General features: G+C 49.1%; 1 protein-coding gene across 1 annotated transcript in view; it reads left to right on the top strand.

Moving 5' to 3' along the window:
• CCDC85A (coiled-coil domain containing 85A) overlaps positions 1-16,685 on the top strand; it is a gene marked incomplete at its 5' end in the record, with an annotated part of 61,325 nt that extends 44,640 nt beyond the window's left edge. Inside the window, 3 exons of the mRNA XM_029961642.1 lie at positions 1,293-1,369; positions 9,415-9,531; positions 14,740-16,685. Coding sequence (XP_029817502.1) covers positions 1,293-1,369; positions 9,415-9,531; positions 14,740-14,829 — 284 coding nt within the window. The remainder of the gene's footprint in view (positions 1-1,292; positions 1,370-9,414; positions 9,532-14,739) is intronic.
• Between the last annotated feature and the right edge of the window lie 788 nt (positions 16,686-17,473).

Here is a 17,473-nt window from a genome sequence, read left to right as displayed (position 1 = left end):
AACTCGTGCCCAAATTCATCTGCCAGTCTAAACCAGTGAGCAGCTCTGGTGTCAGTGCAGCTTTGCAGGGCTGTATCAGCTGGCACTGCTGCCCCCATACCCATGGATTCCAGACCAGTAGTCATAACTGTGCTAATTATGTGGCAGGATGAGCTCAAATGTGTGACAGGAACTGACATCTCTGAGAAAGTTGAGTGGATCACCGAGTCAGGAGTGAGAGCATGGTGGGATTCCACACAGGAGCGAGAGGCACAGCAGTTTTCCTGCACTGAGAAAGTACCTTTTTTCCTTAGAAGATATGTTTTTTCTTACCTCTGAGTGCTGTGTTCCCAGACACTCATCTCTCTCAGACACAGGACTTTAACAGCAGAATTTCTGAGTGACCCCACAAATGTGTGATGGTGAAGCTCTCGGGTGCTTTCAGGGGTGGATCAGGGATCTCTTCCTACAGCAAGTTCTTGGGAGCAGCCTGGGAGTGACTCCTGTTGTTCACGGCCAAGCAAAGGCTGGCCCTGTGTGGGTCCAGGAGCTGCTGCTGAACAGAACCGGGCTTTGCTCTGTGTCCAAGCTCCCAGATCACAGCAGGGCAGAGGGAGCGTGTCCCTGCCTGTGAGGGGACAGCAGGACAGCAGGTGTGCCCTGAGGAGGGCGTGCTGTGCCCCAGGGTGTCGGCTGTCAGCCATGCTCCCGGGCCCTGGGGACACACAGCTGGCTGCCAGCCCCCAGGGACACACAGCTGGCTGCCAGCCCCTCAGACCTGGGACACACAGGCTGGCGCCAGCCCTGGCCCTGGGGGACACACAGCTGGCTGCAAGCGCCCGCTCTGGCTGTGCCAGCCTGTCGTGGCAGAGCTGGGGTGCAGCCTGTGTGCTGCCCAGCTGCCCTGCAGGGCTGTGTGTGCCCCCAGGCACTGTGTGAGGGGCCCTCTGGCTGTGACCCCTCCGGAAGGACAGCTTTCAGGGTGACTTGGGATAATGCATTATCCTTGGGGAGCGTTGCCAACATGCAGTCCAAGCTCGCAGAGCCCAGGGGGTGGGTTGGAAGGACTCAGGGCTGTGTTGTCTTTGTCCAAGTGCAGCAGTTCAGAATGACAAGCAGCGAGGAGCTCACTAATTCCAGCATCAGCATTGTTTGTGCTGCCCTGAGAGGAGCAGAGCAGGGTGTTCCTTGGACACTGGAGAGGGGCAGTCTGCTGTGAGTGCAGTCAGGATGTGGCCCAGGCTGTGGCACCAGTGAACACAAGCAGATCTCTGTGGATAATACGAGTCTTTTTTTCTGTTTTGATTTTTTAGAATCAACCTTGTCCTATGTTAGGCAGCTGGAGGCCAGAGTAAGACAGCTGGAGGAGGAAAATCGCATGCTGCCCCAGGTGGGTGACTTCTGCTGTGGGATCAGGAGCTGGCAGGGAGAGAGCCCTGCTCCAGTCCCTGTGCCGGGGAGAGGATCAGGATTCCTTGGCATCCCCACCTCTAAACTCTCAGATAACAAGGCCCCTCGTTCATCTTGGTCCTGTGTGAGTGGGGGATTGATTTAAGGCCATGACAATGCTTTCTGTAATTTTTTTTTCCTTTGCAGGAGTTATTACCTTGCTAGAAAAACTCCCTGGAGGCCCCTGCTTATAATTAATTAACTGGCAGGTTGAAAATCACACTGAACTGACCCTTTGCACTCTGGTTTTACCCCAAGAACTTCTTGTTAAAATTTCAGCTACTTTGTATAGTTAACCAAAATATTTGGCTCTAAAAATGCAAATGCTATAAGTAATAATAGCTGTGTTATATTATTTTTAATCCTTTGAGGGATATATTAGAAACATAAATGCAAGACTGAAATTAAATTAAATAAATAAGCAAATATGAAGTTAAAGGGTTTTTCCAATATGGTTTTAAGAAAAAAATTAGTAGTTCATTAAAAATGAGTGGAAGACACTTGTAACTTTTCAGATCTGCACATACTTACTGGAACATATTTCTCTCATATTTCATTAAATAAGCCTTAGAAAAATCCATAACTCCATAAAATCCATGACAGTTGGAAGGGCCTCTGCAGCTCTTTGCTGGGTGACCTTGAGCAGTTCGCTTCTCTCTACCCTAATTTTTGGATCTGGAAAAGAGGGACAGCAAGAAATGTCTGTCCATTAACATGTGAACAGTCTTCAGTAGGAAAGACAAAGGTTGATCCTTGGTGACAAAGAATATTCTTTTCTCTTCAAGAATGTTTTTCAAGGCAAATGTTTTGTCTTGGGCCTGGAATAACACCAGGGGATAAATTGTGCAGAACATTCCTGGTGTGCAAACCCCTTGGAAGTGGCTGTGTGTTCTATGTTTGTTTGTCTGGGTCGGAGGTGCTCAGGTGGAGCCCCACAAAATGCATTCCCAGATCCTGCTGAAGGCTGGAACACCCACACTGTGGGCACGGAGTTCAGTGGAAATGCCTTGGCTGGGGAGCCAAAACCAGAAAGTAGTGCTTGGGAGAAGTCATTGGAACAAAAATGTGCTGCTGGTGAGGTTTGAAAGGCAGAGTCAGGTGGGCAAAGTGCTCCTGGGTTTGAAGGACCCAGCTTGGAGCTGGGCTCATGAGGGGTTTGGCTGCACAGGAATCTGGGGCAGAGCCCTGAAAAATCTCCTGGTGTCTCTGGATACTTCATTCTAAGAAATAAGGAGTGATGAGGGTTCACATTTCCTGGCATAGCTTACCTTTCCTCCTGAAGAAAGGGATGGCTCTGGGGAGAGGAAGGAAATGCAGCTTATTCCGACTTCGCATCCGATCCCCTGGACGTTCCCTTTGCCCGAGTTAGTTCTGGGGGTTGTTGTTCCTGTGAGTACCACCCTGAACGTGCTCTCAGTGGTGATCAGGCCCTGCCCCAAAGACAAGGATGCACGATGGGAATGCATCAGCTCCTGGCACTGGTTCCACTCCATACAATGGGAGAAATGGGAATTTGTTGGGCGTGAAGCCAAACCAAGTGCTCCTGACAAATAAACTGCAAAGCTACAATGAGCTCCACAAGTGGGGAAGGTTTCTGGCACAGCCCTTGCTCAGTTCCAGTGCTGTGCCTTCCAGTGTCAGCAGGGCCTCAGTCAGAGAGGCCTTTGGCCTTTTGCCTTTTGCACAGCCCCTCTTTGGCGGGGGCTGGAGCACTGGGAGGGGTTGGGAATTGCAGGATTGGCCTTGGTAGGAGAGAGGTGACGACTCACTCCTGTGACACCTCTGCTAAGTCTGCACTGAAGAGCCCTGGCCTTGGCCCAGGCTTTTTCCTCTCCTCCTGCCACACTTTCCTTCTTTTCCCTCACTGCTTTCAATATCCTTTCTTTTCCTCCTCTTCTGCTTTCTGTCTCTCATGAAAATGCACTGACACATTTGCTGACACCTCTTCAGGCAAATCTCTCCCTTCCTCTGTCACTTATTTCTTTTGCTGTGCTTGTCTCTCTCCATATGTATTAATTCATTTTTTTTTCTTTCCAAAACCCCACAGACCTCTAATGTAAAGGTTTTATTAATATTTAGTGGCAAGAACATTTCCAGAGAAAATGGTTTCACATGCTGCCCTCCCTGTTCCATTGGAACCTGAGTTGTAGCTCACTCTGCTGTACCCAAGGGCTGCTTCGTCAGGGGAATTGCAGAACCACCACTGAGTCAATATTTTAGTTTGATCAGGTAATAGGAAAGGCATAAAACCGGGAATATCCACTGGAGCCTGTTAATGTCTCCCCGTGCTGCACAGCTGTGGCTCAGAGCAGAGGGGTGGCTCTAAGGAGGAGCCATAGAGGGGGTGTGGGTTTGCTGTGTTCCTGAGAGCTGCTCTTTTGTTGTTGTGGATTGAGTTTTGCAGCTAACATTCAACAAATATGTAGTGTGAGCAATGCTCCAGCCAGGGATGGGGTGTGGGCCCTGGCTGACCCTCAAAGCCTCCCTGCTACTGCACCTTGTCCCAGCAGCCCTGCACAGCAGAGCCCAGAGCCCGTGTGTGCTGTGATGAGCACACTCAGCAATAACTCAGCAAACAGGCAGGGACCCAACCATGGATTTGGATCCCATTGACACTCCCTGGGCTGTGACAGACCTGCTGTGTCAGGGAGTGACCTCAGCTGGTGAGCACAGGGCTGTCCTCCCAGACCTGCCAGGGGTGTGACTGCTGGCCCTGGTGGGGCCGGGGAAGCCAGCTCAGGGACTGGCAGCCACACCTCAGTTAGCTGGAGATTACCTGGAATTTTTGTAGGAGCAGTGTTTCAGGGCTGTGGAAATGTGGACATCTGTCATACAGCGACAGTGAATGCATTTGCAAAGAGAAACTTGGCAAGCCACCCAATTCAAATTGCTTTACTTGGTATTTGTTTCAGGGGAGGAGGGAGCAGGAGGCAGGGATGGAGAACTGACAGACATTCCCCCTTCCAACTCTTTGTCCTTGTAATTCAGCTTTCCCCCTCAGTGACGGGAAGGGAAGGGAAGGGAAGCACTGCCAGGGTGCTGCAGACAAGCTGCCAGTGGAGGCTGGAATCAGGGAGCTGAGCTCCTGCTCCCACAGCCCAGGACCAAAGCCACGAGGCTGAACCAGAGCCCTTTGCTCCCTCTCTGCTGCCTTTGTTCCCTGTTCTTTCCTTTCCACGTCTTTTGGTCCTTTTCCATCTGCTTTTGTCATCCCTCTTTCATTTGCACTGTTGCTTCAGGCACTCTTTTGGGGTTTTGCATCCTTGCTCTCAGTTTCCAGGCCTGGAATGTTTACCTGGGAAATGGCAGGTGTAACACTTAGGCACACATTGCTTTATTTTTAAGCTGTTCCAACACTTTCCATTTCCTTCTTTCTTCCCCCTTCATTAGATTATCATGGTTTTTTTCAACCCATTCCCAAATATTTCAAAAACCTTTTGCTGAGATCTGTGTTTTTTATTTTCCCTCTGTATGACGTGGTTTTAATTATAAATCTAATTAGAAGATGGGAACTGTTTGGTTAGTGGGTTTTTTTTGTAAAATCTGTGTCACTCACAGCCCAACACTGCTTGTCTCCTCCCTTCCACAGAATAGGGAATCCTCCAACCAAAATGTAATTAAAACACATTGAACAAACTCATGTTTCCTAATCATGTCATCAAATATTTGCTGAAAGAGAGTAAAGCAAGAGCATCCACCCACCCAGTTCTTTCATGTGCTCTCATCCTCAGTTTGAATTAAAAGGTCATTAACAGAGGACTTCAGTTTCCAGCAGCCGAGGTTCTCACCAGTCTTTGTTCCAGGGTGTCCATCATAGTTGGCAAAAGCTCATGGGTTTGATGTTACCAAGATACAAATTCAAGCAAAACCTGGTGTACAAAGAGTTGCAGTGCAGGGAGTACAGATATTTTTTGTTCCAAAAGTCTGGAGTTGCTTTGCAGTCCTGATTTTCTAGCAGACTCCACCAGATCTTACAGATTTAAAATGCTGGTGGTCTTTGTGTGGCCTCCACAATTCGGAGCTGTCACAGCCCAGGACCTTTTTCTCTTCCATATTTGTTATCAAAGGAGGTTTCTGGAGGGAATTCCCTGCTGGCACTGGCTGTCTCTGAGGGTGTGCAGCCACCAATGGCTTTGGCCACTCAGGAATCTGAGTGTGCCTCAAACCCTCTCTGAGGGCGTGTGGATTTTGGCAGCAGGGTCCTAGAGGGGTTTCTCCTGAGCTCTTTGAGAACAGGTGAAAAGCTGCAGCATTTGAAAATTGTGTATTTTAATTGACAGGAGCATTCCCTAAGAGAATTGTTGCTGTTCTTTAAGTGCATTATTAACCCAGCAGAGCAGTTACCGCTTTCTGCTTTTCCTCTCTCCTGCCTGTTGGAAACAAGCTGACAAACACAGCCTGTGTTTGCTTGGAGCTTTACAGGGAAATTGAGGGCTGAGGAAATCAGAAAAACGCTTTGAAAATCAGGTAGTGATTGAGCTGGCGTGGCAGTTACCCAGCAGGAAGGATGTACTTCCCAGGAAACCACTTGCCTGTGGGATAAGAGGCTGCTGGAGAACGATGTCCTGTGTGTTTGCTGAGGGTGAGTGAACAGAGGAAAACCCTGTTCTCTTGGAAGCTTTGGTGGGGTGACTGAGTGTCCTCAGGGCAGGCATGGGCTGTGTTTTCCCCTCCTTGGCTCTCCCCCATTTCCTCCGGAGGGGCTGGAAGACACAATCCCCCTGGCTTGGGTTGGCACTACAGTGGTTTTCATTCAGGACTGTCCTTACCAACAATGCAGATGGAAAAAATGAAGTTTTCTACTGGCTTAAGTAGCAAAGCTCCTGGTTAATTCTTTCCCTGTTCCACACAGGAGTCTTTATTCTGCCCGTGCCCAGGACACAGTGCAGGGTTTGCCTCTGGCACTGGGGCAAAACGGCCTGAGCAGCCTCAACATTTTGCACTCAGTGTGAGCGAGATGGTGAATTCCCATTCCTCTGGGCTTTTTGGGAGGTGAGATTACAGGGTCGAGTCAGGTGTCCTGTGCTTTCCATTCCCTGGAGTCTGTATTAGAGTTAGATTTGGTGTAGATTTACTCCTAACAGAAAATGATGTGCACAGCCAGTGATCTCACTCTTATCCCGCTGGGAAGCCATGCCCAGGGTGTGCTGTGGGTTTTGCCTGCTCCCTGCAGAGGTGTGATCTGCACAGAGGACACATCAGACAACACCAAACTGTGCTGGACCTCGGGCACCAGGGCTGGGCAGGGCAGCAGGGAAGGGTGGCTGCAGAGGAGAAGCAAAAAGGTCAGTTATTTCTCAGGTGCAGGTGTTGTGCAGTGCTGTTTGTTCCCAGTTCCTCAGGATGGTTACAGCTCACACAGATTCCAGCAGTGTGGAGCCCTGTCTGGTTTGGTTCCACTTCCACAGCTTTGTTCCTGGATATTAAAGGAAAAGCTCTGTCACAGGGGACACCTCCCTCCAGTGGCTGAGTGCAGGGGCTGTATGTGGAGCCAGGGAAGAGGAGGGAGGGAGCAGCATCTCTCATCCCCCAAGGCCCCTTGGGCAAAGTGCCTTTTCCTCCTGTTTGGCTTCCCTGCCTCAGGAGCTCATCAGGAGTGCTGGGCTGTCTCCAGCCCCACAGGACCCACCTCCAGGCCGGTTCCATCCCCATCATCTGCTGCAATAATCTTCCCCCAAAGAAGCAGAAGCTGTGCTGCCTCAGTGGAGCAGCCTCACCTGAGATGAGAAGCCCCTGAGCCTGAGATGGGCCTTCAGGGCTGCAAAATCTGCCTTATTTTTAAAGAAAAGCTCATGTCCCTTATCAAGGACAGAAGGAGAAGGATGTCCACGGGGGAAATACTAATTTTCAGTCTCCTCCCAACATGTGCTGAGAACACTGGCTGCTTGAAGCAGTGTGTTCACAAGTGTTTCATTCTCATGAAGGGAGGCAGAAATGTGCTGCATATGGCACAGAGGAGCTGTGGAGGACACACAGTGCCTGGAGCAGGGCTTGAACTCCGGGAGCAGTGCCATTCACAGGAGGTTTGGAGTTCCTTGTGTTCAGGAGGCTTTACATGTACACTCTGTGCTCATTTTCTCAGCCTCTTAATGGCAATATTTCTGTTTTACTGTTCCAAACTGACCAAAACGTTTGCTGGTGCTGCAGTTAGTAAAGAAACAGGATACTCTGACTTATAAACCCCCAAAGCTGACTGAGTGAATTTATCCTAACCCAGCACTGCTCCAATCTGCTCTATTGCCCCTTCTCCTTCCTCCTTCATTTCCTTTCCCAAAGTACAGCATTAAGTCTGGCCAGTCTCTAACAGATCTATAAATCCTTCCCCAAGCAAAATAAGTCCTAAACCCCCTTCCATACATCACAACAAATTGATCATAGGCACTGCTGGGGAGAGTTGCAGGATAATGCAGTGAGATCCATTAGTGCCCACCAGTGTGGATTCCATGGATCCATTGCTTGGCAGGAGGCCGGCGCTGGACAACCGGTCTGTGTGTGAAATGAGCTTTCAGATTCAGGCATAAAGTCCCTTTTCTGTGGGTTTGGCATATGCAGCATTCTGTTTATTTGTTATTGATTGACTGGTTGGTTTGGGGGGGGGTTGTTTGAATGTACGAGGCTCAGTCCTGCAGGGGATTGTGGGGGTCGAGTGGATGTGCTGGGTGACTGGGAGGGTTCTCTCTGCCCTTTGGCACTGCTGGAAGCCTTGCAAAGGCCTGGCCATATCCCCACAGCACTGGAAGCTTGCTTTGGGCTGTGCTATTGCCCATTCCTTTGCAGGCAGCCTGGGTCTGTGAAGCTCAGCCTCATGTTGTCGCCCTGTGCCCTTTCTCTCCCACACCCACCCTCATCTCTCCTATTGTTTAGATTAGAGACACCCCCAAACCCACTGCTATGTTCTGTGTGCTTGCTCAGTGGGACAAAGGAGTGCACATCAGGGCACTGACTCTGAGCAGAGGCTGTTCCACTGTCGTTATTTCTCCTTCAGAAATGCATTTCCCACTCATCCCAGCAGGGATTACCGCTGTGTTACTTCTTAATGTCTCCTATGGTGTTTCTTACTCTCTAAGAAAGGAACTTCCCATCTCTCAGTCTTTGAAGTGTTTTACTTCTTTATATTTCTCATTTGTTTTTAAACAAAATTCTGCCTGAAGGCTGAGGGTGAGGAGCAGGGCAGGCTGGCAGCACCTGGGGAGCATCCACAGGGATCCCATGGCTGCCCACGAGTGCAGCAGGGGTATTTTTAGCACTCTCTGAAGCTTTCTCAGGTTACCTCAGCACTGCAGTTGTTCCGGGAGATGCTTCACACCCTGCAAAGCTTGAGGAGACTGAGCTGGAACAGTTCAGGTAGCTCACATTTGTCTGGCAGTGTCCTGAAAAACCCTTCCAGGTTGTCACTGAGGTTGTCACTGCTGGGAACAAATGGGCATCTGGTGCTGTGGGGGAATGGTCTGAGCAGCCTTAACATTCTGCAGTCAGTGTGAGGTGCTAAACTTCCTCTCCCCTGGGCAAAGGCAAAGGGGGCCGTGCCCTGGCACCCTGGGAAGGAGTGAGTTGTCAGCCCGGAGCTGTTTCCTTCCCTGGCCAGCTGTGGCTGAGCTGGGCTTGCAAACCTTGCAGCAATGTTCAAAAAGGAGAGTTTTGCTGAAGGAACAACCGCCAGAATTATTGGGATAAAATTAGACATCCTCCAAACCTTCCTCTGGGGTTGAAATCATCTCTCTAAACTTTGCAGCGCTTTCTGTGAGAGATTTTGATTTTGAGATGAGAAATTTTGTTGCCACGTGCTGACCTTCCAGGGGGACACCCCGGAGGGCCAGAGTGACGCTCACGTGGATCTTGGTCCCCGTGGCACAGACAGAGGGGGACTCGGGAGCACCACACGCCGTCAGCGCTGCTCAGCCCTTGAAAAGAGAGCAGTGAATAAGTGGCGTGTTTGACTCAGCGACAGCGTGCTGTGTATTAAAGAGTGTTTGCTCTCTTGCCAAGGAGCCCGGTAGGATGCCCGGCGGGGCGGAGGGGCGGCCCTGCCCTGCCCAGCCAGCCAGCGTGGGGGGACACGGCCCGGCCTCTGCGCAGCCTGACTCAGTGGTAAATGCTCTGAAGGTAACGCTGCTCCGCTGCCGGCCCTGCCGCGCGTCCTGTCTGTCCCTCAGCTCCTGTCCTGTCGTCCTGCCGACATCCCCGTGGGACCACCGGGATGTTCCTGTCATCAGTGGCCTTGTTTCTGTCTGTCACCCATCGTATCTGTGGCCTGTGTGTGTCCTGGGCAGGGGTCAGGCCCTGGCAGGGGTGACGCTGCTCACCGCGTTACTCACGCCCGTAGTGTTCATTTGGAGCTGAACCTGGTGTGTTGCTGAATAAGGAGGTGTTTCTGCTTCCTGGAGGATCCGTGTTTGTGCTCAGGTGGGATACAGTGGATTCCTGCAGAGGGAAATACTCTAATGCAAAGATAAAGCTGAGGCACAGGGTATGTTCATGTTAAAAATAGCAGGGCCTTGGGCTGAAGACCACGGTCCCAAGGTCAGTGGTGACGCTGCTTTGGGAGCAGATGTGCTGTACCCTGGAGCCAGGGCTGGACTGCAGAGGCCTGTGTGACACTGATACACAGCCAGTGACACAAGGAATCGGAGGGGTAGAGTTGCAAGTTCTCCCTTCTGTCAGCAGCGAAACTGTTGCAATTAAAGAAACTTAGAAGGTGTTACAAGATTGAAAGGTTATGGGGCCATGGGAGTCAGCAGGTGGCTGAGCTCACTGCCCTGGCATCAGGGGTGTCCATGTTCCTCTGGAGGGGATAAAAACTGAGGGAGAGCTGAGCAGGGTCTGCATATTCCTCTCTCCTGTTGTGGCTCAGACGTGGTGGATTTGGTGCTTTGTGCCCCTCTTCTCTCCTGTGCTTCACTCGTCAGCTGAACTGCCTCAGTATCCAGCTGGATAAGCAGGTGTTCCTCCCCACATGTACAGGTGTTGCAGGGACACTTGGAGGGGGCAGGTTCGCCCTCCTCCAGGGGAGGATTGGAAGGGACTTGTGTAGGTATTTGCTGTGGTTTTGAGCTTTGTGGAGATGCACAGTAAGAGCTCAGCAGTGCTGTGGATTTGCCTGGCCCCCCAAGCTTCTGTGACATTGCCTTCTCCTCCATGAAGCTTGAAGAAACAGGTTTGTTCAAGTGAACTGTGCACAAATCCCAGCCACCAGATCCTTCCTGTGACAGCACTTCAGCACAGCCTGTGTTCCTGGCATCCAAAGGGGAGAGGCATCCAGGAGAGCTCCAGCCCCTCTTCCCACAGTGGCAGGTCCCCTCTGGGGTGGCCTCCCCAGCCATGTCCCTGTCAGGAGCACTGGCCATGAGAGCTCTGGTCTTGCCCTCCTGCAACATTCCCAGCTCCAGGAGTGCCTGGCTCAGCAGTGCTCCGAGCCCTCTGTGCATCTTCCATACATCCCACCTGCTGCTGCCCAGAAAATAAAGCTATGCCAGCTAATTTTGTCAAGAGATCGTGGATAATTATGGAAAAAAGCCTTTTGTAGTTCTCTTAAAATACCCCCTGGCAAAGGGACATCCTCCTTGTTGGTGCAACCCACTCCTCCCAGCAGGAAATCTCAAGAGCAGGAGTGTGTTTGAAAGGGGCAGATCCATTAGGGAACAGAGGGAGGGAATTGCTAAAAATGCTGCTGTTGTTTTCCTAAGTGATGAGGAGACTTTAAAAAAACATTATGAAATTTAAAAAGATTGGCTGGGAATCTCCCACTGTTGGAGAAAGTGGGAACAGGAGCAGAGCTTTGCCATGCAGCGGGTCTGATAAGGCTCTCCCAGGACCTGCTCCCTCAGGCAGGATGGCTGGAAGGAGAACTTGCCGGGTCCTTGGCAATCCTCCCCACCCTGCCCGTGGCTGTGGGATTATTCCTGGAGTGCAGGTGGCATCCCTGGGGACCTGTAAGTGGTTATTTCACACGGCAGGATGTGTTTGATTCCTTTTGGAAGTTGTATCTGGCCAAACTTCCTGCTTGTGACGTTCCAGACCAGGGTTTGTATGGGTGGAACAGTGATTGTTACCTGGTCTGTAGGTCTGTAAGTCTGACTACTTATATACTGTACTCACACTACTGGTCTTACTTGTGGCTGCCAAAAAATGTGTAAATGAAATTCCCTTCTTTTTAAACATCCCCATGGCTTGGAAGCTCAGGAAAACATCAATCACCGGGCTGTTAAAGGCTCTCTTACCACCACCTTAGTGAGACAGAGAAAGCTGAGGCTGGAGAAATGTGCAGTAAGAGTTTAAGGTGTTTATATTCCATATTGAGCCTGGAAACACCTGAAGATGCAAAGTATTTTTTGTTCAAATGCCGACAATGTGCCCTTGAAGATTTTCTATGGAAATTAAGCCAATTACTGTTTCTGTAATGCAATTACTGTTTTATTAGGAGCACTATAACGTTAACATGTTGGTTAGTATTGATCAGAAAAATCTATGTGGGATAATATATTGGGGGTAAAGTACTGTATGACCTGAATTTATCCTTCCTAAGAATAAAATCTGGCAGGGGTGATGAAGCCTGGCAGCTTCAGTTTCCCCAGCTGAGCAATGGCCCTGATGACTTTTCCTGCCTCGGATATTCCTTTGCCATTTATGGCTAAAAAAGCAGTTTCTAGCTCATACATATTTCATGGTAATCCGTAGAAGTCCTTGTGGTGTAAGTAATGCCACTTCTAAATGCTAAATTTGACATTATCACTTCATTTTTGTAACTCTCAAATACGTACTCGTGTCCTGCCTCGTCCCTTTGTTCCCAGCCATTCAAAGCTCTGCTGCTGCCACTGAAACGCTCCCTGTCCCTCTGACTTTTACAATCTCTGTCTGATTTCACTGTTGAGACATTATTATACTTTTAAAGCAGTTGGGTATTTCCTTTCTGGTTTTGCTTTCCCTTTTACCCGTCTAGTCCAGGTTAAAAGCGCAGTGGATTTGGGATAAACCGATTACAATGTTTATTATAATCTTTTCTTTTGCATTCTCACTGCAGTTCCTGCCAGGCTGTAACTCACTGTTTGTCTGCAGCCTCGTGCACTGTGGGTGTTTCACGGGAAACATTTGCCATGGCATCATTTTCCCTGTGAAAACAGGGGAATGATGACAGTTTTGGGCTCCCTAATTTCGGTGCATAGTTTGGATTGGTGCCAAGATGCAATTTGGTACCCAAATAATGATGTAATGCAAACTGCCAAGGTGGATGTGTAACTCACCTTGTAGGAACTTTGTGGTGTTCTGTGACCATGTTGGTGTTTTATTGAGATAACAGAGGTAGGAATTCTCTCCTCAGGACGTGCATGTGTAGTTGGTATTGCATTTGGGAATGGTGTTATTTGGGAACGTTCTTGCTTTGTATTTATATACTTGCATTGTCTTAGGGGGATGTAGCAACACGTGGCAGCAAGTTTAGAGGTAGTTTGTCGTGTAGTAGTGAGCATGGAGGTAATTCCACAGCACAGGAATGTCTCCATTAAGTCTGGAGGGGTGTTCTTCATAATTGGGAATGTCTGGATTAAGTCTGGAGGGGTGTTCTTGATGATTTTCCTCAGGCTACTGGTAAGTGTAGTTTGCAGCACCCTCACTTGGGCTGGGAGCTGCAGGGAAGGTGGGATATTCCAGTTGGGATCGGGGGTGTAGCTGGGCAGGAGGGCTGAAATTCCTGCTGAAATTCTGAGTGAAATTTTGTACCCCCCCTTGTCACTCGTCACCTCTCTGGGGCCCTTGCACGTGTCTGTCCCTTGCTGCCACTCAGGGGTCACTTGTTCAGCTGGAAAGAAAGGAAGTGTCACCTTCCAGTTTATTCCTGGGTCAGCATTAGCTGCTTGGTAAATATTGTCTCAATATTTATTGCCCAGGGAAGTTGTTGAAGGGCACGTGTAGGCATGGTGTGCCTTCCCACAGGAGCTCTTGTGTTTTGGTACCAGCTGTTGGACAGAATTGCCAGATCCAGCCCTGGCTGTGCCCAGGCACCCAGTGTGGGAGGTGTCACTGAGCCCCCACTTCCCATGCTTTGCCCCCTGCAGTGTCTCACACACAGCAAATACACCCAAAACACACACGTGGATTTCTGGGATGTGACTTGGGATTCCAGGCTGCAGGATCCTGCTCTGTGGAAAGCTTGCAGGCTTTGGGTTATGCCCATCCATTGGAATTAAAGACAGTTCCCTTTAAAGGACCATTATTTGTGGCCTTGTACAGTAGGACTGCAGCCCTGTTCCTTCCAATCTGGGAGTATTTCTGGTTTTCATGCCTATGCTCAGGTTTTCTGCAGCAAAGGCTCACAGGAACTGGGTTGTTTTCCCACCAATTGCACAGAATCACAGCAGGACTTTGAGGTTGTTCTGCCTTTGCTCATCAGCTGGAGGAACCACCTTTTCAAGGATGTCAGCTTCCCAGGATCCAGCTGCTTTGGCTTTATTCATCTCCAGCTAATGCAGTGTCTGTTCACTGCTGGACTTTAGGCACTGGTAAAACAATAAATAATGACAATGGAAACCAGTTTTACCTTTCCTGACAGTCACATTGCTGTTGGCCCAGAGGGTGAAGGGTGGTTTAGTAGCAGTTACACTTTAGCTGGTTGGGAGTTGATTATTATTAACCAGAAATACTCTGAAATTGCAGTACACAGTTTGGATGGTGGAATCACCATTCTTGTCTCTAGAGAGGCCTGGTGACACACCACCAGCTACTGCTCTCCCACTTACAGTGCATCAGTCTTCCTATAAGTCATTATAAAACACTTCCTTACATTTTTGGGGGTGTCACTTCTCTGCCTTTTTAATTCCAGTGTTGTACAGATGATGTTAAGCACAGTATAGCACAGTGACTACATGCACAATTCCTTGGACCTCACGGAAGAACTAGGGAAATAAACACTTCTGGTGCCTTGCTTGGTTGTAAGAGAACAAGTAAATCCCTTGACAAAGAGGAGAACTGCTCTGTGCTTGTTAAACTGGAAATGTTTAGACACCTCTGGACTGATCTTTGTGCAGGAGATGTGGTTGGGGAAATAGCTGAGTTTCAGCTGAGGCCTTCAAACACCCTCAGTCTTGTGTCTGAAGCACGTGCTGGCCCATCTGTGTCCGTTTTTAATCATTTCTACCCAGCAGCATGTGCTTTCTGTGTTCAGAAGGAATGCTGTACCCCCTGAGGAACATCCTGTGCTCCTGTCGTGTGTCCCTCCCCTGTGCTGCATGTCCCAGAGCTGTGGCATTCCAGCTGCATGTCCGTGTGAACACCGGCACACCTCGACCGGGGATAACGATCTCTTTCCATCCCTCCCTTTAGGTTGTGTGGAGGAAACTTGGAGATGCTGCAGGGTCGTGCCCTGGAATTAGGCAACACTTGTCAGGAAATCAGTATAAAGGACCCATGTAATGGCCTCTCTGAAGAGCGAGTTCGACGTGCCCACGAGAGGGAAGGAACTGGCTGTCCCCCCATCCCCACTGACGACGGGGTGTCTGGATGCACTGCACGAGCCTCGGCTGGACACCAGAGCTGCTGCCCGGGGGGCTGTCCGTGCTGGCAGCCTCCCCTCCTGCTGTTCCAATCGCCTGCCTAGTGACACGCTGCACCCTCACTGCAACACACCGCCCTTAGGAGCACTGAGGTATCTCCATCCCAACTCCACAGATACTTGGGATTCTGCAGGAGCTGCGCGAAATAAGTTTTATTTTGGTTAGTTACAGCGAGTCTCTAATAGGCCTGAACGAGTTTCCTGCTGGATTTGAGAGGGGTTTTTCCACCAGACTGGAGAGACGTGGATAAACTGTGCCTTTGGTCTCCGCAGTTCTGAGAAAGTCGCTTCTTAGTAACTCCCCCTTCAGTCTGTAAAGGACCCGTTAATGGTGCTTAGGCAATTCCCAGGTGATTTCTTTGCTTTGGTAGAATAACCTGCCTTTGGAGGTGCTAAAAGACCATAAAGTCCTAACCAGCCAGTAGTGTAGCATAACTACAGTCCTTGTAGTGATCCACAATTTCTTTCTAAAGGAAAGTCAAGGTAGCTTTCTCTTGATGCACATCTTCTGAAGAGGTGTAGGGTGTTGGCAGCCCTTTAGTGAACAGAATACTTAGGCATCACTATCACAGGTCTCAGATCAGAATCTCCATCAGAATTTCTTTTGGAAAATATTTTCCAATTGTCAGGATGCTAATTTCTAACTGTTTAATTTAGAGACATGCTGGTTTATTTAACAAGAGCCTATAAGGATCTAAAAGATTGCACTGCATTATTAAAAAAAAGCTTTCCTTGCCACCGTAGAGTTCTTTCAAAGAAAAAGGGTTTTATTATCCTCAGAGCATGTCTTTCATTATTAGGAGGCAGAAAGCTCTTGTTCAGATTGCCTGAGATGTGACCAGACGGCGCCCTAGATGTGCTTAGTTTATTTTTATCTCTGTGTATGACACTAGTCGTGTGTATTGAATTACAACATAGGTATTTTGTGTATATCTAAGAGCAATGATAGTTTCATGTATGAATGTGCAACAGGCTTGTGACTGAATGGCTGTTGCTTAACTTTTTACCATAGCTGAGCGTCAAAAAGAGACTAATAAAAAATAATAATAATAAAAAAAAGGAAAAAAAATAGGAATGCAACAATTCCTGGGTTTCTGGTTTGTTCTCGGTTGCGAAGATTTGAGCCGAAGCGAGAAGCTCTGTTTTCTCTGGGCGTGGACATCCTGTACCCGTGGGCTGTTTGCTGTGGAATGTAGCTCGGTTGCTGTACAATCTTTTGTCATATAGCTGATGTAAATCTGCTACCTGTCTTCAGCCAAACTGTGTTAATTTGCAGCAGTAATTCTGTTGGGTTTTGTTGTTATTTCCACTTGGTACCATTGGATGTAAGGCCTCTGATCCAGCGTTGCTTTCTCGGGCAAAGCTCCCGTTCACTCCTTCTCCTTGAGTTGGGAATGCAGAATCCAGCCTTCTGTTTGAAACATGGCACTCCTGCGTGATTTCTGACATAGAACCCAGCCCAGGCAGCTCTGTGTTATCTTCCCACGTTGTTTTCTCCCACTGCACAGTTCGGTTGCAATTGTTGTATTCCTATCTCTGTGTGTATGAACAGCTGTGACACCTGTACTTGTGCCTGCAGGGGCTACTCGAGGGACACTGGTCTTTTGACACTTCACTTGTGTAAATTTTGATACTGTATTAAAACTATTTTTTTACAGTTCTGCATACGATGGGGTATCAAGTATCTGTGTTCATCTTAGCAATGGTAATAAATTATAGAATCCCACCCTTGTTTGCTCTCCTTTCCTGACCAAAGCTGTGAGGGGCAGTTTGCTGTTGGAAATGTTTCCTGCCTGGATGAGAAATTAGCTGCATGTCGTACATTTTTCTTCCTTTTCTTGCCATGTGTCTTAAAAAAAAAAAAATAATCCCAGAGCTATGAACTTGGTTCTTTGTTTTATGCTAACGAGGAGCTGCTGTGGGCTGTGCCATGGGGCAGTGACCAGGTGCAGGCTGTTGAGCCCAGGTGGAAGTTGGTAAGTTGTGATGGAGTTGCAGACTCAGGACACCTGTGCTGGCTCCTCCTTCCTCCCAGAGCAGCTTTGAGGTGAGGACAGAGCAACATGGAGCTCCTGGAGTCCTTCTGCTCAGGTAAGAGGTGCTGGCGTGTTGGTGGGACAGGGGGAGGTTGGTTGTGTCCCACTGTCCCCACTACATCTCTGCTCCCTCCTCCCTTCATAGGCTGTGTGGGTCAGAAGTTTTCTGCAGAGCAGAAATTCTCTAACAAAAAAAAAAGAAAAAGATCTTTAGTATAATCAGTATCTTGAAGCTGATAAATCCTGTGGTGGCCCCTAAAAATGCAGCCTACTAAGAGCAGAGGGCAGGCAGTGTGTGGAGAAGGGGGTCAGTGCTCTGAGGGGCCCTGGAACCTGCTGGAATGTCTCTGAGCTAATGAATAAAAATCTCCGTAGCAGTTAGAGCCCTTCATCCCATCTGCCTTGCTCCCTGCACACATGGTTAAGCCTTTTTCAGTGAAATGTGATTGCACCAGACCTCGTGGGCTCC

This window comes from Manacus vitellinus, unplaced genomic scaffold (assembly GCF_001715985.3).
Source record: "Manacus vitellinus isolate BGI_N305 unplaced genomic scaffold, ASM171598v3 scaffold_38_pilon, whole genome shotgun sequence".
NCBI classification, from domain to species: Eukaryota; Metazoa; Chordata; class Aves; order Passeriformes; family Pipridae; genus Manacus; species Manacus vitellinus.
This window is presented reverse-complemented; position numbering and strand designations above follow the sequence as displayed.